General features: G+C 54.7%; 1 protein-coding gene across 1 annotated transcript in view; it reads right to left on the bottom strand.

Moving 5' to 3' along the window:
- Window positions 1-5,880: 5,880 nt before the first annotated feature.
- LOC306760303 (protein Atg16l2-like) overlaps window positions 5,881-27,669 on the bottom strand; it is a gene marked incomplete at its 5' end in the record, with an annotated part of 35,327 nt that continues 13,538 nt past the window's right edge. The window contains 7 exons of the mRNA XM_079246103.1: window positions 5,881-7,959; window positions 8,045-8,146; window positions 8,490-8,537; window positions 8,609-8,758; window positions 19,076-19,181; window positions 19,261-19,381; window positions 20,678-20,749. Coding sequence (XP_079102229.1) covers window positions 7,866-7,959; window positions 8,045-8,146; window positions 8,490-8,537; window positions 8,609-8,758; window positions 19,076-19,181; window positions 19,261-19,381; window positions 20,678-20,749 — 693 coding nt within the window. The 3' untranslated portion in view covers window positions 5,881-7,865. The remainder of the gene's footprint in view (window positions 7,960-8,044; window positions 8,147-8,489; window positions 8,538-8,608; window positions 8,759-19,075; window positions 19,182-19,260; window positions 19,382-20,677; window positions 20,750-27,669) is intronic.

Here is a 27,669-nt window from a genome sequence, read left to right as displayed (position 1 = left end):
CCTCTCCACAACACAGTGATGAAACAACAAAGTGTGTTCAGTGAGAGGCTTCTTCAGGTCCGATGTAAGACTGAAAGATACAGAAGATCATTCCTGCCAGCAGCCATCAGCCTCCGGAACAAGACCTCCTCTAGTTAATTATCTACTCCATCTGGAACATCTGGAACGCAGGTCCATTTATCGATCTGTTATTTTGTTTTTCTTAAACAGAAGACAAAGTTTAAAACAATCAAGTATTCCAGCAACAGCGCCACCTTTAGATCTTTCTAGGAATTACAGCTGACTGAAACATGTTAGTTGTATAAATAAGTTGGTAAATACTAATCAACAAAACCTTATAAAGTAAACATGGCAATAAATTAGGGATGTTAGGGAAGCAGACACCCTCCCCACCTTTAAGACTAGGCTGAAGACTTATCTTTTTGATAAGTCCTATAACTAGGGATGGTTAGCATCCCTTAGTTATGCTGCTATAGGTTTAGACTGCTGAGGGACATTTCCTGATACACTGAGCTTCTTTCTCTTTATCTCTCTCTTTTATCCCCCCCCTAATAACCGTGTAGCATCATTAACATGTATGTCTCCTGTCTCAGCAGGTCTCCCTGGCCGGGAGTAGCAGTTCCTGTTGTCTGTTGTCTTTCTGTCCTCTTCCCCCCACACAGCAGAGGCAGATGGCTGCCTGTCCTGAGCCGGGTTCTGCCGGAGGTTTCCTTCCTGTTAAAAGGGAGTTTTTTCCTTCCCACTGTCGCCAGTGTGCTTGCTCAGGATGGGAGATTGAGTTGGACTCAACTCAATCTGTTGGTTTCCTTATATAGGCTGTTATGAATTGGCCTTCATGATGTTTTCCCCTCTGTCTGTAAAGCGTCTTGAGACGGCATTGCCGTGATTTGACGCTATATAAATAAAGTTGAATTGAATTGAATTAAATTCACATGCATCACACATGATCCTTATTGACATTATTAATGAAGATGTTAAGCGTCCTGTGGCCCCCCAGACTGGATGCTCGATGTGCTCCTGCACATCTGGTTCCAGCTGGATGAAGCAGGTTCTTCTGTCCTCCAGCCGTCTGCAGGTCAGCTGGGAGGCTGCAGCTGCTTCCTGTTTCCTCGCCAATGACCTCGGAGCATGTAGGGACAGAGATCCTCCTCCTCCTCCTCTATTTTTACTCCCAGACGTCAACAGTCCATCAGAAAGTAACGCCTCGCAGCAGGACGGAGGACCAGATGAAGGACACCTGTCCACCACCAATGAGGTCCTCATGTCTCCTTTAAGCTCAGGTTCTGTTCAGGTTCTAGACGCTTGCAGGTCCGATTCAGCACATTCAGACCACCATGGTCCATAATCCTGCAGAACCGTCGACACCTTCTTCATTCCAGGTAAAACCATCAGATCAACCACCCAGTTTTCCTCCAGAAACAATGTCGGACTTGGAACTCCAAAGTCCAGGATGGAGTTGTTTGTTTGCTTGTGAGAAATCGTTTGTCAAAGTTTCTCTTTCATCCGTGTCCATTTTCATTTGTTTCTCAGAAATAAAAGAAAACTGAAGAAGAAGAACTGCTGTTCTGGTGAAAGGTGTTGCCCAGCTGAAACGTCGGGTTCAGGTCTGGAGGGGTTTCCTGAACCAGGACCTGAATCCAGACCTGAACCTGGACCTGAATCCAGACCTGAACCTAAACCTGAACCTGGACCTGAATCCAGACCTGAACCTGGACCTGAATCCAGACCTGAACCTGGACCTGAATCCAGACCTGAACCTAAACCTGGACCTGAATCCAGACCTGAACCTAAACCTGAACCTGGACCTGAATCCAGACCTGAACCTGGACCTGAATCCAGACCTGAACCTAAACCTGAACCTGGACCTGAATCCAGACCTGAACCTAAACCTGAACCTGGACCTGAATCCAGACCTGAACCTAAACCTGAACCTAAACCTGAACCTGAATCCAGACCTGAACCTAAACCTGAACCTGGACCTGAATCCAGACCTGAACCTGGACCTGAATCCAGACCTGAACCTAAACCTGAACCTGGACCTGAATCCAGACCTGAACCTAAACCTGAACCTGGACCTGAATCCAGACCTGAACCTAAACCTGAACCTGGACCTGAATCCAGACCTGAACCTGGACCTGAATCCAGACCTGAACCTGGACCTGAATCCAGACCTGAACCTAAACCTGGACCTGAATCCAGACCTGAACCTAAACCTGAACCTGGACCTGAATCCAGACCTGAACCTGGACCTGAATCCAGACCTGAACCTAAACCTGAACCTGGACCTGAATCCAGACCTGAACCTAAACCTGAACCTGGACCTGAATCCAGACCTGAACCTAAACCTGAACCTAAACCTGAACCTGAATCCAGACCTGAACCTAAACCTGAACCTGGACCTGAATCCAGACCTGAACCTGGACCTGAATCCAGACCTGAACCTAAACCTGAACCTGGACCTGAATCCAGACCTGAACCTAAACCTGAACCTGGACCTGAATCCAGACCTGAACCTAAACCTGAACCTGGACCTGAATCCAGACCTGAACCTGGACCTGAATCCAGACCTGAATCTAAACCTGAACCTAAACCTGAACCTGGACCTGAATCCAGACCTGAACCTAAACCTGAACCTGGACCTGAATCCAGACCTGAACCTAAACCTGGACCTGGACCTGAATCCAGACCTGAACCTAAACCTGAACCTGGACCTGAATCCAGACCTGAACCTGGACCTGAATCCAGACCTGAACCTAAACCTGAACCTGGACCTGAATCCAGACCTGAACCTAAACCTGGACCTGAATCCAGACCTGAACCTAAACCTGAACCTGGACCTGAATCCAGACCTGAACCTAAACCTGAACCTGGACCTGAATCCAGACCTGAACCTAAACCTGAACCTAAACCTGAACCTGAATCCAGACCTGAACCTAAACCTGAACCTGGACCTGAATCCAGACCTGAACCTGGACCTGAATCCAGACCTGAACCTAAACCTGAACCTGGACCTGAATCCAGACCTGAACCTAAACCTGAACCTGGACCTGAATCCAGACCTGAACCTAAACCTGAACCTGGACCTGAATCCAGACCTGAACCTGGACCTGAATCCAGACCTGAACCTAAACCTGAACCTAAACCTGAACCTGGACCTGAATCCAGACCTGAACCTAAACCTGAACCTGGACCTGAATCCAGACCTGAACCTAAACCTGGACCTGGACCTGAATCCAGACCTGAACCTAAACCTGAACCTGGACCTGAATCCAGACCTGAATCCGGACCTGAACCTAAACCTGAACCTGGACCTGAATCCAGACCTGAACCTAAACCTGGACCTGAATCCAGACCTGAACCTAAACCTGAACCTGGACCTGAATCCAGACCTGAACCTAAACCTGAACCTGGACCTGAATCCAGACCTGAACCTAAACCTGAACCTGGACCTGAATCCAGACCTGAACCTGGACCTGAATCCAGACCTGAACCTAAACCTGAACCTGGACCTGAATCCAGACCTGAACCTAAACCTGAACCTGGACCTGAATCCAGACCTGAACCTAAACCTGAACCTGGACCTGAATCCAGACCTGAACCTGGACCTGAATCTAGACCTGAACCTAAACCTGAACCTGGACCTGAATCCAGACCTGAACCTGGACCTGAATCCAGACCTGAACCTAAACCTGAACCTGGACCTGAATCCAGACCTGAACCTAAACCTGGACCTGAATCCAGACCTGAACCTAAACCTGAACCTGGACCTGAATCCAGACCTGAACCTAAACCTGAACCTGGACCTGAATCCAGACCTGAACCTAAACCTGAACCTGGACCTGAATCCAGACCTGAACCTAAACCTGAACCTGAATCCAGACCTGAACCTGGACCTGAATCCAGACCTGAACCTGGACCTGAATCCAGACCTGAACCTAAACCTGAACCTGGACCTGAATCCAGACCTGAACCTAAACCTGAACCTGGACCTGAATCCAGACCTGAACCTAAACCTGAACCTGGACCTGAATCCAGACCTGAACCTAAACCTGAACCTGAATCCAGACCTGAACCTGGACCTGAATCCAGACCTGAACCTGGACCTGAACCTGAACCTAAACCTGAACCTGGACCTGAATCCAGACCTGAACCTGGACCTGAATCCAGACCTGAACCTAAACCTGAACCTGGACCTGAATCCAGACCTGAACCTAAACCTGAACCTGGACCTGAACCTGGACCTGAATCCAGACCTGAACCTAAACCTGAACCTGAATCCAGACCTGAACCTAAACCTGAACCTGGACCTGAATCCAGACCTGAACCTAAACCTGAACCTGGACCTGAATCCAGACCTGAACCTGGACCTGAATCCAGACCTGAACCTAAACCTGAACCTGGACCTGAATCCAGACCTGAACCTGGACCTGAATCCAGACCTGAACCTAAACCTGAACCTGGACCTGAATCCAGACCTGAATCCAGACCTGAACCTGAATCCAGACCTGAACCTAAACCTGGACCTGAATCCAGACCAGAACCTAAACCTGAACCTGAATCCAGACCTGAACCTAAACCTGAACCTGGACCTGAATCCAGACCTGAACCTAAACCTGAACCTGGACCTGAATCCAGACCTGAACCTAAACCTGAACCTGAATCCAGACCTGAACCTAAACCTGAACCTGGACCTGAATCCAGACCTGAACCTAAACCTGAACCTGGACCTGAATCCAGACCTGAACCTAAACCTGAACCTGGACCTGAATCCAGACCTGAACCTAAACCTGAACCTGAATCCAGACCTGAACCTAAACCTGGACCTGAATCCAGACCTGAACCTAAACCTGAACCTGAATCCAGACCTGAACCTAAACCTGAACCTGAATCCAGACCTGAACCTAAACCTGAACCTGGACCTGAATCCAGACCTGAACCTAAACCTGAACCTGGACCTGAATCCAGACCTGAACCTAAACCTGAACCTGGACCTGAATCCAGACCTGAACCTAAACCTGAACCTGAATCCAGACCTGAACCTAAACCTGAACCTGGACCTGAATCCAGACCTGAACCTAAACCTGAACCTGGACCTGAATCCAGACCTGAACCTAAACCTGAACCTGGACCTGAACCTACACCTGAACCTGGACCTGAATCCAGACCTGAACCTAAACCTGAACCTGAATCCAGACCTGAACCTAAACCTGAACCTGGACCTGAATCCAGACCTGAACCTAAACCTGAACCTGGACCTGAATCCAGACCTGAACCTAAACCTGAACCTGGACCTGAATCCAGACCTGAACCTAAACCTGAACCTGAATCCAGACCTGAACCTAAACCTGAACCTGGACCTGAATCCAGACCTGAACCTGGACCTGAATCCAGACCTGAACCTAAACCTGAACCTGAATCCAGACCTGAACCTAAACCTGAACCTGGACCTGAATCCAGACCTGAACCTAAACCTGAACCTGGACCTGAATCCAGACCTGAACCTAAACCTGAACCTGGACCTGAATCCAGACCTGAACCTAAACCTGAACCTGGACCTGAATCCAGACCTGAACCTAAACCTGAACCTGAATCCAGACCTGAACCTAAACCTGAACCTGGACCTGAATCCAGACCTGAACCTAAACCTGAACCTGGACCTGAATCCAGACCTGAACCTAAACCTGAACCTGGACCTGAATCCAGACCTGAACCTGGACCTGAATCCAGACCTGAACCTAAACCTGAACCTGAATCCAGACCTGAACCTAAACCTGAACCTGGACCTGAATCCAGACCTGAACCTAAACCTGAACCTGGTTGGTTCACATCCATACATCCCAGAATTTCCACACATTTTATTGATTTCATTTGTTTATTGGATCTGAACATCGCGTTGCCATGGAAACAGTTAAAAACAAACTGGATCAGCTGTTTGCCCCGGGTCTCTTCGTCCAGGAAAAGGTCAAAATAAAAACAAACCAATAAACAAAAAAAAACATCTTTCCCTTCAGCCCGTCAGAGCCAGAACCTGGTCTCTCCCAGACCTGATCCTGGACCTTACAGAACCCATTAGGAATCAATAATGACCTGGATCTGTTGGTTTCCTTATAAAGGCTGAATCGGCTTTCATTGTTTTCCTGTCTGTCTGTAAAGCGTCTTGAGACGGCATTGCCCTGATTTGACGCTATATAAATAAAGTTGAATTGAATTTAGTTTCGGTAATGAGCTTGTTTCTTTCTTCACAGCAGGTGGTTCTGCAGAACCCAGACACGCATCGGACCCAGAACCACATATCCAGTAATGTCTGACTGAAGGAAAGTGTTCTGCCTCCATCCGGTCTGGTTCTTCACGTTTCAAGCTTTGATTCCTTCTGAGATGATCCAGAAGTGGTCTCTGAACCAGAACCAATTCAGGTCCAGTTACAGGTTGTTAAGGTCCAATAGCGGTTCTCCTCAGAATCAGATATGGAAAAAACCCGAAACAAACCTGGAAGTTAGAATCAGAACCAGAAGCTTTTCACTTTCTGGATGTTTTCCAGAACCAGAACCAACCAGAGCAACTTGACCAAACCGGTTTCAGCTCCTGGTCTCACCAGAACTTCATTTTGTCCCACTTTTGGATCAGTACCATTTGGATGAGCAACGTTACATCTGGAATCCGGACTTTCTGTAACTGATCTCCAGTTTGGACCAGTCCAACAGCTTGTGCCAGGAACTCTTTCTGGTTCTAACAGATCTAATCCAGAACCATCAGAACCTCTGTTCCGGTTCTGCACGTCAGTTACCCATCCCGTGTAAAACTAGTCGGTTCAACCCGATTACGCGTTCGAAGTTGAATCACTGCCGTCTGGTGGTGGAGGGGTGTATAGCAGGCTGTTAATGTACGGTGGCCGTCAGAGGACAAACTTCTTCCAGCCATAAAGATGCTTTCATGTGCGACAGCACCCATGTTGCACTGCAGGTAACTTCTTCTTCTATGGTGCTTTATAAGCATCACTGCAGGTTTAAAGCTTTGTCCATTCAGACACACCGTAGTAAAAATGGCGGCAACAGATTAAAAACGTTTCAATCTGAGAATAAAAACATCCCAAATTATTTTACTAGAGACCAATAGAAACAGTTTTTAATGGTTGAATAGTTTCTGCTGGTTCTGTTGGCTCTACTGGTTTTGCTGGTTTACTGGTTCTGTTAGTTTCTACTGGTTTTGCTGGTTGTACAGTTTCTGTTGGTTCTACTGGTTTTGCTGGTTCTGTTGGGTCTACAGTTTCTTTTGGTTCTACTGGTTTTGCTGGTTCTGTTGGTTCTACAGTTTCTTTTGGTTCTACTGGTTTTGCTGGTTCTGTTGGTTCTACAGTTTCTTTTGGTTCTACTGGTTCTGTTGGTTCTAAAGTTTCTGTTGGTTCTGCTGGTTCTGTTGGTTGTACTGGTTCTGATGGTTCTACAGTTTCTTTTGGTTCTACAGTTTCTTTTGGTTCTATTGGTTCTGTAGGTTCTACAGTTTATGTTGGTTCTACTGGTTCTGTTGGTTCTACTGGTTCTGTTGGTTCTACTGGTTCTGTTGGTTCTCATGGTTCTGTTGGTTCTGCTGGTTCTGTTGGTTCTGATGGTTCTAAAGTTTCTGTTGGTTGTACTGGTTCTGTTGGTTCTACTGGTTCTGTTGGTTCTCATGGTTCTGTTGGTTCTGTTGGTTCTGCTGGTTCTGATGGTTCTACTGGTTCTGTTGGTTGTACTGGTTCTGTTGGTTCTGCTGGTTTCAAAGCGTCTATGTCCAGGTGAAATCTAAATAAAGTTTTTCCTCTTCCCTTCATCTCAACGGTTTCCCTCAGGTCCTGTGGTTGCCATGAAGCTTCACTCTGATTGGCTGTTTCAGATGTCACTCCAGAGGACGGCCCGCCGGCTCTTGTCTACGCTGACGACGTATTCTCCGGACAGAGACCAGGACACGGCGCTGATGGACGAGCTGCAGAGGGACAGAGACGACTGGGTGGGCGGGGCTTAAAGATGAGAGGAATCAGAACCAATCTGGATTCTGATCCGGTAGGTACCTGTGTCTGTCGGGGAGGTGGGTCTCCAGGTTTCCAGTGGAGACGTTCCAGATGTAGACAGTCCCGTTGGCTGATCCGGCCGCCAGGTAACAGCTGTCAGGACTGGAGACACAAACACCTGGATGATGTCATCAGACCCCAGTTCTGGTTATAAGACCTGACCAGATCAAACTGGACCAGGTTTGAACATAGAGCATCTGGTTCCTACTGTTGACATACTAACTACTTTGATTGGGCCATTTAACTGGATCAGAACCAGGTTCTACATACAGAACCGGATGACGACATCAACAGAAACACTGATGACTTCATTCTATCAGAACTGTTCAGACCCGGTTCAAACATCAGACAATCAGAACCAGAAGCTGAAACCTGATCTCTGATGATAATGAGTTTGTTCGAACCAGAACATCAGAAGGTGGTGATCAGAACCTTTTGGACCCACCTGATGACGGCCTTGGTGCTGTCACTGCCACACATGAAGCCGTCGGCTCTGAAACACAAACACACACACTGAGTCCGACTGGCGGGAGGCTGGAGGCCCAAACCCGGTCCGGTTCCTACCGAAAGCACACGCGGTCGTTGCTCCACCTCAGGTCCGCCAGCTGGAGGCAGTTGTCACGGCAACAGCAAAGCAGCTGGCGGTGGTCGGAGCTCAGGTCCAACGAGGTGACTTTACCCTGCGCAGGAAGTTCCTGAACGCAGCTCGCTGATCTGATGGACGACGCGCACACACATGCATGCGCACACACGCATGCACGCAGGCACACACACACACACACAAATAATCAGATTTCTTTTTTTTATATTTAAAATGCACTTTTTAAATGTAAATTATTCATTATTTATTCATTTCAAAACGCTTAGTCCGGTTCAGGGTCGCCGGGAAGCTGGCGCGTATGCCAGAGGTCACCAGGCGAGAGGCGGGTACACCCGGAGCTGTACACCCGGAGCTGTACACCCGGACCTGTACACCCGGAGCTGTACACCCGGAGCGGTACACCCGGACCTGTACACCCGGAGCTGTACACCCGGACCTGTACACCCGGAGCTGTACACCCGGAGCGGTACACCCGGACCTGTACACCCGGAGCTGTACACCCGGACCTGTACACCCGGAGCTGTACACCCGGAGCGGTACACCCGGACCTGTACACCCGGAGCTGTACACCCGGAGCGGTACACCCGGAGCTGTACACCCGGAGCGGTACACCCGGAGCTGTACACCCGGAGCGGTACACCCGGAGCGGTACACCCGGAGCGGTACACCCGGAGCTGTACACCCGGAGCGGTACACCCGGACCTGTACACCCGGAGCGGTACACCCGGACCTGTACACCCGGAGCGGTACACCCGGAGCGGTACACCCGGACCTGTACACCCGGACCTGTACACCCGGACCGGTACACCCGGACCTGTACACCCGGAGCGGTACACCCGGAGCTGTACACCCGGACCGGTACACCCGGAGCTGTACACCCGGACCGGTACACCCGGAGCTGTACACCCGGACCGGTACACCCGGACCGGTACACCCGGAGCTGTACACCCGGACCGGTACACCCGGAGCTGTACACCCGGACCGGTACACCCGGACCGGTACACCCGGAGCTGTACACCCGGACCGGTACACCCGGAGCTGTACACCCGGACCTGTACACCCGGACCTGTACACCCGGAGCTGTACACCCGGACCTGTACACCCGGACCTGTACACCCGGACCGGTACACCCGGACCGGTACACCCGGAGCGGTACACCCGGACCTGTACACCCGGAGCTGTACACCCGGACCGGTACACCCGGAGCTGTACACCCGGAGCTGTACACCCGGACCGGTACACCCGGACCGGTACACCCGGAGCGGTACACCCGGACCTGTACACCCGGAGCTGTACACCCGGACCTGTACACCCGGAGCTGTACACCCGGACCGGTACACCCGGAGCGGTACACCCGGACCGGTACACCCGGACCGGTACACCCGGACCTGTACACCCGGAGCGGTACACCCGGAGCGGTACACCCGGAGCGGTACACCCGGAGCTGTACACCCGGACCGGTACACCCGGAGCGGTACACCCGGAGCTGTACACCCGGAGCGGTACACCCGGAGCGGTACACCCGGAGCGGTACACCCGGAGCTGTACACCCGGACCTGTACACCCGGAGCGGTACACCCGGAGCTGTACACCCGGACCTGTACACCCGGAGCGGTACACCCGGAGCGGTACACCCGGACCTGTACACCCGGACCTGTACACCCGGACCTGTACACCCGGAGCGGTACACCCGGACCTGTACACCCGGACATGTACACCCGGAGCTGTACACCCGGAGCGGTACACCCGGAGCTGTACACCCGGACCTGTACACCCGGAGCTGTACACCCGGAGCGGTACACCCGGAGCTGTACACCCGGAGCGGTACACCCGGAGCTGTACACCCGGAGCTGTACACCCGGAGCTGTACACCCGGACCTGTACACCCGGAGCTGTACACCCGGAGCTGTACACCCGGAGCTGTACACCCGGAGCGGTACACCCGGAGCGGTACACCCGGAGCGGTACACCCGGAGCTGTACACCCGGACCTGTACACCCGGACCTGTACACCCGGAGCTGTACACCCGGAGCTGTACACCCGGACCTGTACACCCGGACCTGTACACCCGGAGCTGTACACCCGGACCTGTACACCCGGAGCGGTACACCCGGAGCTGTACACCCGGAGCTGTACACCCGGAGCTGTACACCCGGAGCTGTACACCCGGACCTGTACACCCGGAGCTGTACACCCGGACCTGTACACCCGGACCTGTACACCCGGAGCTGTACACCCGGAGCTGTACACCCGGAGCGGTACACCCGGAGCGGTACACCCGGAGCTGTACACCCGGACCTGTACACCCGGACCTGTACACCCGGAGCTGTACACCCGGAGCTGTACACCCGGACCTGTACACCCGGACCTGTACACCCGGAGCTGTACACCCGGACCTGTACACCCGGAGCTGTACACCCGGACCTGTACACCCGGACCTGTACACCCGGACCTGTACACCCGGAGCTGTACACCCGGAGCTGTACACCCGGAGCGGTACACCCGGAGCGGTACACCCGGAGCGGTACACCCGGAGCGGTACACCCGGACCTGTACACCCGGAGCTGTACACCCGGACCTGTACACCCGGAGCTGTACACCCGGAGCTGTACACCCGGAGCTGTACACCCGGAGCGGTACACCCGGAGCTGTACACCCGGACCGGTACACCCGGAGCTGTACACCCGGACCGGTACACCCGGAGCGGTACACCCGGAGCGGTACACCCGGAGCGGTAAGACTGTATCTGGAAGCATCTTGTGTGTATCTTTACAAGCAGCCAAAGCTGTTGACAGAAGAATACCAACATCTGCTGGAGGTTCTGCGAAGGTTCGGACTGCGGTCTGAACATCTGAAGCGGGTGAGGCTGATCTGCCGTGGCCTCATGGAAAGGGTCCTGGTTAATGGCTCTGCTTCTGGGTAACTTCGGTGCCCAGAGTCCATTTCCAACGGTCTGAATCTGGTTTATGTGGAGCTTACGATATCTGATGATCTGAATAATTTGCATAAGTTTTCTCTCCTTACTGATCTGATCTGGTGGTTTGATCTCCCACTCTCTTGGAAGTGTAGAATAAGTCTGAATGTTCTCCCAGGATTTCTGAGGATAAATTACTGTTTTCTCTGACTTCGGCAGTCTCTGGGTTCATCTGGGAGGTCGGAAAAACCACGTCTAAAGCTTGTTCCTACCTCCACCAGAATACAAAACTTTCTTCTTGTTCTCGAGGCTCCAAGAAGAAAATGACGTCATTTTGTTCTTGCGGACGTGTTTGAAGACAGTTCTCGACACATCGGGCTCCGAGAAGTATCGTGTGATTGGTCGGACATGTGCGGTGGGGATGGTTAACATGTGTGGGCGTGGCTAACACGTCTGGGCGTGGTTAACATGTCTGGGCGTGGTTAACATGTCTGGGCGTGGTTAACATGGAGAAAGCACAAAGAGGAGTTGCTGCTTCCGCGTTTTTACTGCTGCAGGTAAAACAGCTGATCGAGGTGGTGACCTGCACGCCCCGCCGCGTGCACGACCCGCCCCGCCGCGTGCACGACCCGCTCCGCCGCGGACGAAGCTGCTCGTTAAATCTGAAACTAGAAACTCGGACAGCGGAAACCTCCACCGAGCACGATGTTAAAGAATCCTTTTAAAACATTCCTGGATCCAAACGGTGATCCGGATCACCACCAGAATTTAATCACTTCTTCATTTTTACATTTGCAACAACTGTTTATAAAAATCTGTCTGAAACCTTTTAAGTTATCTTGAACACAAAGACGGCGCGAAAAACATGACCTCCTCGGCGGAGGTAAGAACCGGGATCATGGCACACAAAGCAGACCTCGCCCCCCGCAGTGACCCCTCCCCGCTGCAGACCTGCTTCTCTTGGAGGATGGATGGACCTGCCGAGCAACAAGTTTTTTCTTGTTCTTGCAGCCTCGAGGACAACAACTCAGTTCTTGCTTCTCCTGGAGGATGGAACGAGCTTAAAACTTGAAACACCGGCTGCCGATGGAGAGTGGTGGTCTCCTCACTGACCTGACTTCAGACTTTAAAACTGGAAATGTCATGTGTGAGGAGGGACTGTCCCCCCTTCCTGGTCTTTGGAAGATCTCTGCTTCCTGCTGAGGAGAACCGGCCGTTCCTCCTGGACCTACTTATATATTCCCACACAGGAAACCAGTATCTTCTGGACCAGTACGAACTAAACAGGGTCTAAACCAGCATCTTCTGGACCAGTACGAACTAAACAGGGTCTAAACCAGCATCTTCTGGACCAGTACGAACTAAACAGGGTCTAAACCAGCATCTTCTGGACCAGTACGAACTAAACAGGGTCTAAACCAGCATCTTCTGGACCAGTACGAACTAAACAGGGTCTAAACCAGCATCTTCTGGACCAGTACGAACTAAACAGGGTCTAAACCAGCATCTTCTGGACCAGTACGAACTAAACAGGGTCTAAACCAGTATCTTCTGGACCAGTACGAACTAAACAGGGTCTAAACCAGTATCTTCTGGACCAGTACGAACTAAACAGGGTCTAAACCAGCATCTTCTGGACCAGTACGAACTAAACAGGGTCTAAACCAGTATCTTCTGGACCAGTACGAACTAAACAGGGTCTAAACCAGCATCTTCTGGACCAGTACGAACTAAACAGGGTCTAAACCAGCATCTTCTGGACCAGTACGAACTAAACAGGGTCTAAACCAGCATCTTCTGGACCAGTACGAACTAAACAGGGTCTAAACCAGCATCTTCTGGACCAGTACGAACTAAACAGGGTCTAAACCAGCATCTTCTGGACCAGTACGAACTAAACAGGGTCTAAACCAGCATCTTCTGGACCAGTACGAACTAAACAGGGTCTAAACCAGCATCTTCTGGACCAGTACGAACTAAACAGGGTCTAAACCAGCATCTTCTGGACCAGTACGAACTAAACAGGGTCTAAACCAGCATCTTCTGGACCAGTACGAACTAAACAGGGTCTAAACCAGTATCTTCTGGACCAGTACGAACTAAACAGGGTCTAAACCAGTATCTTCTGGACCAGTACGAACTAAACAGGGTCTAAACCAGCATCTTCTGGACCAGTACGAACTAAACAGGGTCTAAACCAGTATCTTCTGGACCAGTACGAACTAAACAGGGTCTAAACCAGCATCTTCTGGACCAGTACGAACTAAACAGGGTCTAAACCAGCATCTTCTGGACCAGTACGAACTAAACAGGGTCTAAACCAGCATCTTCTGGACCAGTACGAACTAAACAGGGTCTAAACCAGCATCTTCTGGACCAGTACGAACTAAACAGGGTCTAAACCAGCATCTTCTGGACCAGTACGAACTAAACAGGGTCTAAACCAGCATCTTCTGGACCAGTACGAACTAAACAGGGTCTAAACCAGCATCTTCTGGACCAGTACGAACTAAACAGGGTCTAAACCAGCATCTTCTGGACCAGTACGAACTAAACAGGGTCTAAACCAGCATCTTCTGGACCAGTACGAACTAAACAGGGTCTAAACCAGCATCTTCTGGACCAGTACGAACTAAACAGGGTCTAAACCAGCATCTTCTGGACCAGTACGAACTAAACAGGGTCTAAACCAGCATCTTCTGGACCAGTACGAACTAAACAGGGTCTAAACCAGCATCTTCTGGACCAGTACGAACTAAACAGGGTCTAAACCAGCATCTTCTGGACCAGTACGAACTAAACAGGGTCTAAACCAGTATCTTCTGGACCAGTACGAACTAAACAGGGTCTAAACCAGCATCTTCTGGACCAGTACGAACTAAACAGGGTCTAAACCAGCATCTTCTCGACCAGTACGAACTAAACAGGGTCTAAACCAGCATCTTCTCGACCAGTACGAACTAAACAGGGTCTAAACCAGCATCTTCTGGACCAGTACGAACTAAACAGGGTCTAAACCAGCATCTTCTGGACCAGTACGAACTAAACAGGGTCTAAACCAGCATCTTCTGGACCAGTACGAACTAAACAGGGTCTAAACCAGCATCTTCTGGACCAGTACGAACTAAACAGGGTCTAAACCAGTATCTTCTGGACCAGTACGAACTAAACAGGGTCTAAACCAGCATCTTCTGGACCAGTACGAACTAAACAGGGTCTAAACCAGCATCTTCTGGACCAGTACGAACTAAACAGGGTCTAAACCAGCATCTTCTGGACCAGTACGAACTAAACAGGGTCTAAACCAGCATCTTCTGGACCAGTACGAACTAAACAGGGTCTAAACCAGCATCTTCTGGACCAGTACGAACTAAACAGGGTCTAAACCAGCATCTTCTGGACCAGTACGAACTAAACAGGGTCTAAACCAGCATCTTCTGGACCAGTACGAACTAAACAGGGTCTAAACCAGCATCTTCTGGACCAGTACGAACTAAACAGGGTCTAAACCAGCATCTTCTGGACCAGTACAAACTAAACAGGGTCTAAACCAGTATCTTCTGGACCAGTACGAACTAAACAGGGTCTAAACCAGTATCTTCTGGACCAGTACGAACTAAACAGGGTCTAAACCAGCATCTTCTGGACCAGTACGAACTAAACAGGGTCTAAACCAGCATCTTCTGGACCAGTACGAACTAAACAGGGTCTAAACCAGCATCTTCTGGACCAGTACGAACTAAACAGGGTCTAAACCAGCATCTTCTGGACCAGTACGAACTAAACAGGGTCTAAACCAGTATCTTCTGGACCAGTACGAACTAAACAGGGTCTAAACCAGCATCTTCTGGACCAGTACGAACTAAACAGGGTCTAAACCAGCATCTTCTGGACCAGTACGAACTAAACAGGGTCTAAACCAGCATCTTCTGGACCAGTACGAACTAAACAGGGTCTAAACCAGCATCTTCTCGACCAGTACGAACTAAACAGGGTCTAAACCAGCATCTTCTGGACCAGTACGAACTAAACAGGGTCTAAACCAGCATCTTCTGGACCAGTACGAACTAAACAGGGTCTAAACCAGCATCTTCTGGACCAGTACGAACTAAACAGGGTCTAAACCAGCATCTTCTGGACCAGTACGAACTAAACAGGGTCTAAACCAGTATCTTCTGGACCAGTACGAACTAAACAGGGTCTAAACCAGCATCTTCTGGACCAGTACGAACTAAACAGGGTCTAAACCAGCATCTTCTGGACCAGTACGAACTAAACAGGGTCTAAACCAGCATCTTCTGGACCAGTACGAACTAAACAGGGTCTAAACCAGCATCTTCTGGACCAGTACGAACTAAACAGGGTCTAAACCAGCATCTTCTCGACCAGTACGAACTAAACAGGGTCTAAACCAGCATCTTCTCGACCAGTACGAACTAAACAGGGTCTAAACCAGCATCTTCTGGACCAGTACGAACTAAACAGGGTCTAAACCAGCATCTTCTGGACCAGTACGAACTAAACAGGGTCTAAACCAGCATCTTCTCGACCAGTACGAACTAAACAGGGTCTAAACCAGCATCTTCTGGACCAGTACGAACTAAACAGGGTCTAAACCAGCATCTTCTGGACCAGTACGAACTAAACAGGGTCTAAACCAGCATCTTCTGGACCAGTACGAACTAAACAGGGTCTAAACCAGCATCTTCTCGACCAGTACGAACTAAACAGGGTCTAAACCAGCATCTTCTGGACCAGTACGAACTAAACAGGGTCTAAACCAGCATCTTCTCGACCAGTACGAACTAAACAGGGTCTAAACCAGCATCTTCTGGACCAGTACGAACTAAACAGGGTCTAAACCAGCATCTTCTGGACCAGTACGAACTAAACAGGGTCTAAACCAGCATCTTCTGGACCAGTACGAACTAAACAGGGTCTAAACCAGTATCTTCTGGACCAGTACGAACTAAACAGGGTCTAAACCAGTATCTTCTGGACCAGTACGAACTAAACAGGGTCTAAACCAGCATCTTCTGGACCAGTACGAACTAAACAGGGTCTAAACCAGCATCTTCTGGACCAGTACGAACTAAACAGGGTCTAAACCAGTATCTTCTGGACCAGTACGAACTAAACAGGGTCTAAACCAGTATCTTCTGGACCAGTACGAACTAAACAGGGTCTAAACCAGCATCTTCTGGACCAGTACGAACTAAACAGGGTCTAAACCAGTATCTTCTGGACCAGTACGAACTAAACAGGGTCTAAACCAGCATCTTCTGGACCAGTACGAACTAAACAGGGTCTAAACCAGCATCTTCTGGACCAGTACGAACTAAACAGGGTCTAAACCAGCATCTTCTGGACCAGTACGAACTAAACAGGGTCTAAACCAGTATCTTCTGGACCAGTACGAACTAAACAGGGTCTAAACCAGCATCTTCTGGACCAGTACGAACTAAACAGGGTCTAAACCAGCATCTTCTGGACCAGTACGAACTAAACAGGGTCTAAACCAGCATCTTCTGGACCAGTACGAACTAAACAGGGTCTAAACCAGTATCTTCTGGACCAGTACGAACTAAACAGGGTCTAAACCAGCATCTTCTCGACCAGTACGAACTAAACAGGGTCTAAACCAGTATCTTCTGGACCAGTACGAACTAAACAGGGTCTAAACCAGCATCTTCTGGACCAGTACGAACTAAACAGGGTCTAAACCAGCATCTTCTGGACCAGTACGAACTAAACAGGGTCTAAACCAGCATCTTCTGGACCAGTACGAACTAAACAGGGTCTAAACCAGTATCTTCTGGACCAGTACGAACTAAACAGGGTCTAAACCAGCATCTTCTGGACCAGTACGAACTAAACAGGGTCTAAACCAGCATCTTCTGGACCAGTACGAACTAAACAGGGTCTAAACCAGTATCTTCTGGACCAGTACGAACTAAACAGGGTCTAAACCAGCATCTTCTGGACCAGTACGAACTAAACAGGGTCTAAACCAGCATCTTCTGGACCAGTACGAACTAAACAGGGTCTAAACCAGCATCTTCTGGACCAGTACGAACTAAACAGGGTCTAAACCAGCATCTTCTGGACCAGTACGAACTAAACAGGGTCTAAACCAGCATCTTCTGGACCAGTACGAACTAAACAGGGTCTAAACCAGCATCTTCTGGACCAGTACGAACTAAACAGGGTCTAAACCAGCATCTTCTGGACCAGTACGAACTAAACAGGGTCTAAACCAGCATCTTCTGGACCAGTACGAACTAAACAGGGTCTAAACCAGTATCTTCTGGACCAGTACGAACTAAACAGGGTCTAAACCAGCATCTTCTGGACCAGTACGAACTAAACAGGGTCTAAACCAGCATCTTCTGGACCAGTACGAACTAAACAGGGTCTAAACCAGCATCTTCTGGACCAGTACGAACTAAACAGGGTCTAAACCAGCATCTTCTGGACCAGTACGAACTAAACAGGGTCTAAACCAGCATCTTCTGGACCAGTACGAACTAAACAGGGTCTAAACCAGCATCTTCTGGACCAGTACGAACTAAACAGGGTCTAAACCAGCATCTTCTGGACCAGTACGAACTAAACAGGGTCTAAACCAGCATCTTCTGGACCAGTACGAACTAAACAGGGTCTAAACCAGCATCTTCTGGACCAGTACGAACTAAACAGGGTGTAACACGCCGACAGTTTTCCAGCCGGCTTCAGATGAATTCACATTTTAACCGTCTCTTAGAAAACCCGACTAAAATCGTCGAGTCGTTCCTGTTGACGCGTCTCCAACCACCTGTATGAGTTTTGTGTGAGTTTGCAGAAGACTGGTGTCATGCCATCGGTCAGCAGATCTCCGCCCTCCGTGCAGAACGCTAGCGTACATCGGCTCCTGTTCTGAGAGGGAACCAGACTCATTTAGATAAGCTGTGGTCTCCCTCCCTGAACTGCACATAGACCCGATCGGCGCGGCCGTTGTGGTCTGGCGTCCCCGTTTCTCTGCAACGTCCGCTCTTTGGGACAGAACTAACACGGAAGAGTGTCTGAACATTTCAGCCTCAGAAATAGCAGAACGATTGAGATGTGTCTATCACTGCTGTCATGTTTTCATTGTTTTTACTTCTTTAAAAATTAATAAATTATGATTTAGCGTATGATTTAGATTGTAAAAATGATGTTAAATAATCAGGATTTTTTTAAAATGTTGTCATGCTTCGGCATTTAACAACAAAACAAATTAAAATGAAAACAAATAAATGAAATAAACAGATTTATAAATTCTTGAGAATTGTCCAATCAGCTTGCAGAAAGACGAGGGAGCCGGCGTGTGATTGGAGGACGGAGCTGTCCGTCATCTTCTGATCCACTATCTGCCAGGAAGGGAAGGGGGCTGCGTGGGATGAGCTGTTGCTAGGTAACTGAGGCAGACAGAGTCGCCTTGGAAACAGTTAGCAGGGTAAGGACAGATGATGATGATGATGATGATGAAGAGGCACACCTGCTGTCCCAGACCCGGATCTTACAGTCGAAGTGACCGCTGATGACTGAGTTCTCCGAGCAGACCACGTCGCTGCAGAACGACGACGCCGACACCTGCTGCACACCTGCAATGACACACACACCTGATACACGCACACCTGGAGCAGCTCAGCCAATCAGCAGACAGGACGGACGTCCACTCACAAGCGGCCCGGTTCAGGTCCCAGAACCGGACGGTCCGGTCGGCACTTCCAGTCACCACCTGGTGGGGATGCCAGATGAACCGGGCCGCCGTCACCTTCCTGCTGTGTCCTGTCAGCGTCACCTGACACCCACACACACACACACAAACACACACAGGATGTGAGGTTCTGAAAGCAGTAAAAGTTCAGACCAGCAGCCTGGTTGGACCTCCAGTATCTGGACCTCCAGGATCTGGACCAGCGGAAAGACCAAACTGGTCATCCAACCAGTAATCCAGCCAGGTTTCACATCAAGATCAAAGCATGCTCACATAAAGGGGCGGGGCTTGATTCTTTTCTTTTTTGATAAAAAAGCTCGATCAGCTGTTTTATCAAAACAATCCGTTTTACCTGCAGCAGTAAAAACACGGAAGCAGCAACTCCGCTTCCTGCTTTCTCCGTGTTAACCACGCCCACCTCACATGTCTGACCAATCACACAATACTTCTCGCAGCCCCGCAAGAAAAAAGTTCTGCAACCCGGTGTGTCAAGAACTGTCCTCAAACACGTCCGCGAGAACAAAATGACGTCATTTTCTTCTCGGAGCCTCGAGAACAAGAAAAAAAAAAGTTCTGTCTTCTCGTGGAGGATGTGACAGGCTTAACCGTAGCAACAGGCATGTGATGCTGGCGGAACATGGCAGACTGTTAACTGTAGTAATCAGACTACTCCGTCGCGCCGACAGTAATCAGACTACTCCGTCGCGCCGACAGTAATCAGACTACTCCGTCGCGCCGACAGTAATCAGACTACTCCGTCGCGCCGACAGTAATCAGACTACTCCGACGCGCCGACAGTAATCAGACTACTCCGACGCGCCGACAGTAATCTCGCGCCGACAGTAATCAGACTACTCCGACGCACCGACAGTAATCAGACTACTCCGTCGCGCCGACAGTAATCAGACTACTCCGACGCGCCGACAGTAATCAGACTACTCCGACGCGTCGACAGTAATCAGACTACTCCGACACGTCGACAGTAATCAGACTACTCCGACGCGCCGACAGTAATCAGACTACTCCGACGCGCCGACAGTAATCAGACTACTCCGATGCACCGACAGTAATCAGACTACTCCGATGCACCGACAGTAATCAGACTACTCCGACGCGCCGACAGTAATCAGACTACTCCGACGCGCCGACAGTAATCAGACTACTCCGATGCACCGACAGTAATCAGACTACTCCGACGCACCGACAGTAATCAGACTACTCCGACGCACCGACAGTAATCAGACTACTCCGTCGCGCTGACAGTAATCCAACTACTTAGTTCCAGCCCAGATGTTTTAGGCACAACTTCCTGTTTCTTCCTCGCATCACGTTTTCTCCACGGAGACATGAAGCGGCGTTTTGCAATACAACGTCCGTTACCTTGGGAACAGAGTCATCCAGCCGCCACAACATGGCCGATTTGTCGTACGAGGCGGCGAGGACCCTCTGACCCTGAGGACAGAAACGGGAACATGTATGAGACCGGTTCTGGGTCAGGTCCAACTGGGTCCAGCTTTTCAGGTCAGGTCGGGTCCAGTCGGGTCCAGTCAGGTCAGGTCTGGTCGGGTCCAGTCGGGTCAGGTCCAGTCGGATAGGGTCCAGTAAGGTCAGGTCCGGTCGGGTCCAGTCGGGTCAGGTCCGGTCGGGACAGGTCCGGTTGGGTCCAGTCGAGTCAGGTCCAGTCGGAAAGGGTCCAGTCAGGTCAGGTCAGGTCCGGTCGGGTCCAGTCAGGTCAGGTCTGGTCGGGTCCAGTCGGGTCAGGTCCAGTCGGATAGGGTCCAGTAAGGTCAGGTCAAGTCGGGTCAGGTCCGGTCGGGACAGGTCCGGTTGGGTCCAGTCGAGTCAGGTCCAGTCGGATAGGGTCCAGTCAGGTCAGGTCTGGTCGGGTCCAGTCGGGTCAGGTCCAGTCGGATAGGGTCCAGTAAGGTCAGGTCCGGTCGGGACAGGTCCGGTTGGGTCCAGTCGAGTCAGGTCCAGTCGGATAGGGTCCAGTCAGGTCAGGTCCGGTCGGGTCCAGTCGGGTCAGGTCCGGTTGGGACAGGTCCGGTCGGGTCCGGTCGGATAGGGTCCAGTCAGGTCAAGTCCGGTCGGGTCCAGTTGGGTCAGGTCCAGTCAGGACGGGTTGGGTCCGGCGGGTCCAGTCGGGTCAGGTCCGGTCGGATAGGGTCCAGTCAGGTCGGGTCCGGTCGGGTCCGGTCCGGTCGGATAGGGTCCAGTCAGGTCAAGTCCGGTCGGGTCCAGTCGGGTCAGGTCCAGTCAGGACGGGTTGGGTCCGGCGGGTCCAGTCGGGTCCGGTCCGGTTGGATAGGGTCCAGTCAGGTCGGGTCCGGTCGGGTCCGGTCCGGTCGGATAGGGTCCAGTCAGGTCAAGTCCGGTCGGGTCCAGTCGGGTCAGGTCCAGTCAGGACGGGTTGGGTCCGGCGGGTCCAGTCGGGTCGGGTCCGGTCGGATAGGGTCCAGTCAGGTCGGGTCCGGTCGGGTCAGGTCCAGTCGGATAGGGTCCAGTCAGGTCAGGTCCGGTCGGGTCCGGTCGGGTCAGGTCCGGTCGGGTCCGGTCGGGTCCGGTCGGGTCGGATAGGGTCCAGTCAGGTCAGGTCCGGTCAGGTCCGGTCGGATAGGGTCCAGTCGGGTCAGGTCCGGTCCAGTCGAGGCAGGTCCGTTCGGGTCAGGTCTGGTCGGATAGGGTCCAGTCGGGTCTGGTCTGGTCGGATAGGGTCCAGTCGGGTCTGGTCTGGTCGGATAGGGTCCAGTCGGGTCTGGTCTGGTCGGATAGGGTCCAGTCAGGTCGTGTCTGGTCGGGTCCAGTCGTGTCAGGTCCGGTCAGATAGGGTCCAGTCAGGTCGGGTCTGGTCGGGTCCAGTCAGGTCAGGTCCGGCGGGTTGGGTCCAGTCGGGTCGGTCCAATCGGGTCGGGTCGAGTCCGGTGGGTTGGGTCCGGTCGGGTCTGGTCCGGCGCGTCGGGTCGGGTCAGGTCGGGTCGGGTCCGGCGGGTCAGGTTGGGTCCGGCGGGTCGGGTCCAGTCGGGTCGGGTACGGCGGGTCGGGTCGGTCCAATTGGGTTGGGTCCGGTCGGGTCGGGTCAGTCCGGTCGGGTCAGGTCGGGTTGGGTCCGGCGGGTCAGGTCGGGTCCGGCGGGTAGGGTCAGGTCGGGTCCGGCGGGTCGGGTCCAGTTGGATAGGGTCCAGTCAGGTCAGGTCCGGTCGGATAGGGTCCAGTCAGGTCAGGTCCGGTTGGGTCCGGTCGGGTCCGGTCGGGTCAGGTCCAGTCGGGACAGGACCGGTCGGGTCCAGTCGGGTCAGGTCCGGTCGGATAGGGTCCAGTCGGGTCAGGTCCAGTCGGGACAGGTCCGGTCGGATAGGGTCCAGTCGGGTCAGGTCCAGTCGGGACAGGTCCAGTCGGGTCAGGTCCAGTCGGGACAGGTCCGGTCGGATAGGGTCCAGTCGGGTCAGGTCCAGTCGGGACAGGTCCAGTCGGGACAGGTCCAGTCGGGTCAGGTCCGGTCGGGTGCAGTCGGGTCCAGTCCAGTCAGACAGGGTCCAGTTGGGTCGGGTCCAGTCGGGTCAGGTCCGGTCGGCTAGGGTCCAGTCGGGTCAGGTCCGGTCGGGTCCAGTCGGGTCAGGTCTGGTCGGATAGGGTCCAGTCAGGTCGGGTCTGGTCGGGTCCAGTCAGGTCGGGTCTGGTCGGGTGCAGTCGGGTCCGGTCTGGTCGGATAGGGTCCAGTCAGGTCGGGTCTGGTCGGGTCCAGTCAGATAGGGTCCAGTCGGGTCGGGTCCAGTCAGATAGGGTCCAGTCGGGTCGGGTCCAGTCGGGTCAGGTCCAGTCGGGTCGGGTCCGGTGCGTCGGGTCGGGTCAGGTCGGGTTGGGTCCGGCGGGTCAGGTCGGGTCCGGCGGGTCGGGTCCGGCGGGTCAGGTCGGGTCCGGCGGGTCGGGTCCGGCAGGTCAGGTCGGGTCCGGCGGGTCGGGTCCAGTCGGATAGGGTCCAGTCAGGTCAGGTCCGGTCGGGTCAGGTCCGGTCGGATAGGGTCCAGTCAGGTCAGGTACGGTCGGATAGGGTCCAGTCAGGTCGGGTCAGGTCGGGTCCAGTCGTGTCAGGTCCAGTCGGACAGGTCCAGTCAGGTCAAGTCCGGTCGGGTCAGGTCCAGTCGGACAGGTCCAGTCGGGTCAGGTCCGGTCGGGTCGGGTCGGGTCCGGTCGGGTCCAGTCGGGTCAGGTCCAGTCGGACAGGTCCAGTCGGGTCAGGTCCGGTCGGGTCGGGTCGGGTCCGGTCGGGTCCAGTCGGGTCAGGTCCAGTCGGGTCGGGTCCAGTCGGACAGGTCCAGTCGGGTCAGGTCCAGTCGGGTCGGGTCCAGTCGGACAGGTCCAGTCGGGTCAGGTCCGGTCCAGTCGAGGCAGGTCCAGTCGGGTCGGGTCCAGTCGGGTCGGGTCCAGTCGGGTCTGGTCTGGTCGGATAGGGTCCGGTCGGGTCAGGTCCGGTCGGGTCCGGTCGGGTCGGGTCCAGTCGGGTCGGTCCAATCGGGTCGGGTCGAGTCCGGTGGGTTGGGTCCGGTCGGGTCTGGTCCGGCGCGTCGGGTCGGGTCAGGTCGGGTTGGGTCCGGCGGGTCAGGTTGGGTCCGGCGGGTCGGGTCCAGTCGGGTCGGGTACGGCGGGTCGGGTCGGGTCGGTCCAATTGGGTTGGGTCCGGTCGGGTCAGGTTGGGTCCGGCGGGTCGGGTCCAGTCGGGTCGAGTACGGCGGGTCGGGTCGGGTCGGTCCAATTGGGTCGGGTCCAGTCGGGTCGGGTACGGCGGGTCGGGTCGGGTCGGTCCAATTGGGTTGGGTCCGGTCGGGTCGGGTCAGTCCGGTCAGGTCGGGTCCGGTGCGTGGGGTCGGGTCAGGTCAGGTCGGGTCCGGCGGGTCGGGTCAGGTCGGGTCCGGCGGGTCGGGTCCAGTCGGATAGGGTCCAGTCAGGTCAGGTCCCGTCAGGTCAGGTCCGGTCGGCTAGGGTCCAGTCAGGTCAGGTCCGGTTGGGTCCGGTCGGGTCAGGTCCAGTCGGGACAGGACCGGTCGGGTCCAGTCGGGTCAGGTCCGGTCGGATAGGGTCCAGTCGGGTCAGGTCCGGTCGGGTCCAGTCGGGTCAGGTCCAGTCCGGTCAGGTCCGGTCGGGTGCAGTCGGGTCCAGTCCAGTCAGACAGGGTCCAGTTGGGTCGGGTCCAGTCGGGTCAGGTCCGGTCGGGTCAGGTCCGGTCGGGTCCAGTCGGGTCAGGTCCAGTCGGGTCCAGTCGGGTCAGGTCCAGTCGGACAGGTCCAGTCGGGTCAGGTCCGGTCGGGTCGGGTCGGGTCCGGTCGGGTCCAGTCGGGTCAGGTCCAGTTGGGTCAGGTCCGGTCGGGTCAGGTCCGGTCGGGTCGGGTCAGGTCCGGTCGGGTCGGGTCCGGTCGGGTCGGGTCCAGTCGGGTCAGGTCCAGTCGGGACAGGTCCGGTCGGGTCGGGTCCAGTCGGGTCAGGTCACGTCGGGTCGGATAGGGTCCAGTCAGGTCGGGTCCAGTCGGACAGGTCCAGTCGGGTCAGGTCCGGTCGTGTCCAGTCGGGTCAGGTCCAGTCGGGTCAGGTCCGGTCGGGTCCGGTCGGGTCGGGTCCAGTCGGGTCAGGTCCGGTCGGGTCGGATAGGGTCCAGTCAGGTCGGGTCCAGTCGGACAGGTCCAGTCGGGTCAGGTCCGGTCGTGTCCAGTCGGGTCAGGTCCAGTCGGGTCAGGTCCGGTCGGGTGCAGTCGGGTCAGGTCCGGTCGGGTGCAGTCGGGTCCGGTCCGGTCGGGTGCAGTCGGGTCCGGTCCAGTCAGATAGGGTCCAGTCAGTTCGGGTCCAGTTGGGTCGGGTCAGGTCGGGTTGGGTCCGGCAGGTCAGGTCGGGTCCGGTGGGTCCAGTCGGGTCAGGTCCGGTCGGGTGCAGTCGGGTCCGGTCCAGTCAGATAGGGTCCAGTCGGGTCGGGTCCAGTCGGGTCAGGTCCAGTCGGGTCGGGTCCGGTGCGTCGGGTCGGGTCAGGTCGGGTCCGGCGGGTCGGGTCAGGTCGGGTCCGGCTGTTCAGGTCGGGTCCGGCGGGTCGGGTCCAGTCGGATAGGGTCCAGTCAGGTCAGGTCCGGTCGGGTCAGGTCCGGTCGGATAGGGTCCAGTCAGGTCAGGTCCGGTCCGGTCGGATAGGGTCCAGTCAGGTCAGGTCCGGTCGGATAGGGTCCAGTCGGGTCAGGTCCGGTCGGATAGGGTCCAGTCGGGTCAGGTCCGGTCGGATAGGGTCCAGTCGGGTTCAGGTCCGGTCGGATAGGGTCCAGTCGGGTCAGGTCCGGTCGGATAGGGTCCAGTCGGGTCAGGTCCGGTCAGATAGGGTCCAGTCAGGTCAGGTACGGTCGGGTCCGGTCGGGTCAGGTCCGGTCGGGTCCAGTGTGGTCAGGTCGGGTCGGATAGGGTCCAGTCGGGTCAGGTCCGGTCGGGTCCAGTCGGGTCAGGTCCGGTCGGGTCCAGTCGGGTCAGGTCCGGTCGGGTCCAGTCGGGTCGGGTCCAGTGGGGTCAGGTCCGGTCGGATAGGGTCCAGTCGGGTCAGGTACGGTCGGGTCAGGTCCAGTCGGGACAGGACCGGTCGGGTCAGGTCCAGTCGGGACAGGTCCGGTCGGATAGGGTCCAGTCAGGTCAGGTACGGTCGGGTCAGGTCCAGTCGGGACAGGACCGGTCGGGTCAGGTCCAGTCGGGTCAGGTCCGGTCGGGTCCAGTCGGGTCAGGTCCAGTCGGGACAGGTCCAGTCGGACAGGCCCAGTCGGGTCAGGTCCGGTCGGGTGCAGTCGGGTCCGGTCCAGTCAGACAGGGTCCAGTTGGGTCAGGTCCGGTCGGATAGGGTCCAGTCGGGTCCGGTCCAGTCGGGACAGGTCCAGTCGGACAGGTCCGGTCGGGTCCAGTCGGATAGGGTCCAGTCAGGTCAGGTCTGGTCGGGTCCAGTCGGGTCAGGTCCGGTCGGATAGGGTCCAGTCGGGTCAGGTCCGGTCGGGTCCAGTCGGGTCAGGTCCGGTCGGGTGCAGTCGGGACAGGTCCAGTCGGACAGGCCCAGTCGGGTCAGGTCCGGTCGGGTGCAGTCGGGTCGGGTCCAGTCAGACAGGGTCCAGTTGGGTCGGGTCCAGTCGGGTCAGGTCCGGTCGGATAGGGTCCAGTCGGGTCAGGTCCGGTCGGGTCCAGTCGGGTCGGGTCCGGTGCGTCGGGTCGGGTCAGGTCGGGTTGGGTCCGGCGGGTCAGGTCGGGTCCGGCAGGTCAGGTCGGGTCCGGCGGGTCGGGTCAGGTCGGGTCCGGCGGGTCGGGTCCAGTCGGATAGGGTCCAGTCAGGTCAGGTCCGGCAGGTCAGGTCGGGTCCGGCGGGTCGGGTCAGGTCGGGTCCGGCGGGTCGGGTTCAGTCGGATAGGGTCCAGTCAGGTCAGGTCCCGTCGGGTCAGGTCCGGTCGGATAGGGTCCAGTCAGGTCAGGTCCGGTTGGGTCCGGTCGGGTCCAGTCGGGACAGGTCCGGTTGGGTCCGGTCGGGTCCAGTCGGGACAGGTCCGGTCGGGTCCAGTCGGGTCAGGTCCGGTCGGGTCAGGTCCGGTCGGATAGGGTCCAGTCAGGTCAGGTCCGGTCGGATAGGGTCCAGTCAGGTCAGGTCCGGTCGGGTCCGGTCGGGTCAGGTCCGGTCGGATAGGGTCCAGTCGGGTCAGGTCCGGTCGGATAGGGTCCAGTCAGGTCAGGTCCAGTCGGGACAGGACCGGTCGGGTCCAGTGGGGTCAGGTCGGGTCGGATAGGGTCCAGTCGGGTCAGGTCCGGTCGGGACAGGACCGGTCGGGTCCAGTGGGGTCAGGTCCGGTCGGATAGGGTCCAGTCAGGTCAGGTCCAGTCGGGACAGGACCGGTTGGGTCCAGTGGGGTCAGGTCTGGTCGGATAGGGTCCAGTCGGGTCAGGTCCGGTCGGGTCCAGTCGGGTCAGGTCCAGTCGGGACAGGTCCAGTCGGACAGGCCCAGTCGGGTCAGGTCCGGTCGGGTGCAGTCGGGTCCGGTCCAGTCAGACAGGGTCCAGTCGGGTCAGGTCCGGTCGGATAGGGTCCAGTCGGGTCCGGTCCAGTCGGGACAGGTCCAGTCGGACAGGTCCAGTCGGGTCAGGTCCGGTCGGGTCCAGTCGGGTCAGGTCCAGTCGGGTCGGGTCCCGTGCGTCGGGTCGGGTCAGGTCGGGTTGGGTCCGGCGGGTCAGGTCCGGTCCGGCGGGTCGGGTCCAGTCAGGTCAGGTCCGGTCGGATAGGGTCCAGTCAGGTCAGGTCCGGTCGGATAGGGTCCAGTCAGGTCAGGTACGGTCGGGTCCGGTCGGGTCAGGTCCGGTCGGATAGGGTCCAGTCGGGTCAGGTC

This window comes from Telmatherina bonti (assembly GCF_933228915.1).
Source record: "Telmatherina bonti genome assembly, chromosome: 9".
Classification (NCBI taxonomy): Eukaryota; Metazoa; Chordata; class Actinopteri; order Atheriniformes; family Telmatherinidae; genus Telmatherina; species Telmatherina bonti.
Note: the sequence above shows the minus strand (reverse complement) of the source record. Positions and strands in the feature narration are given on the sequence as shown.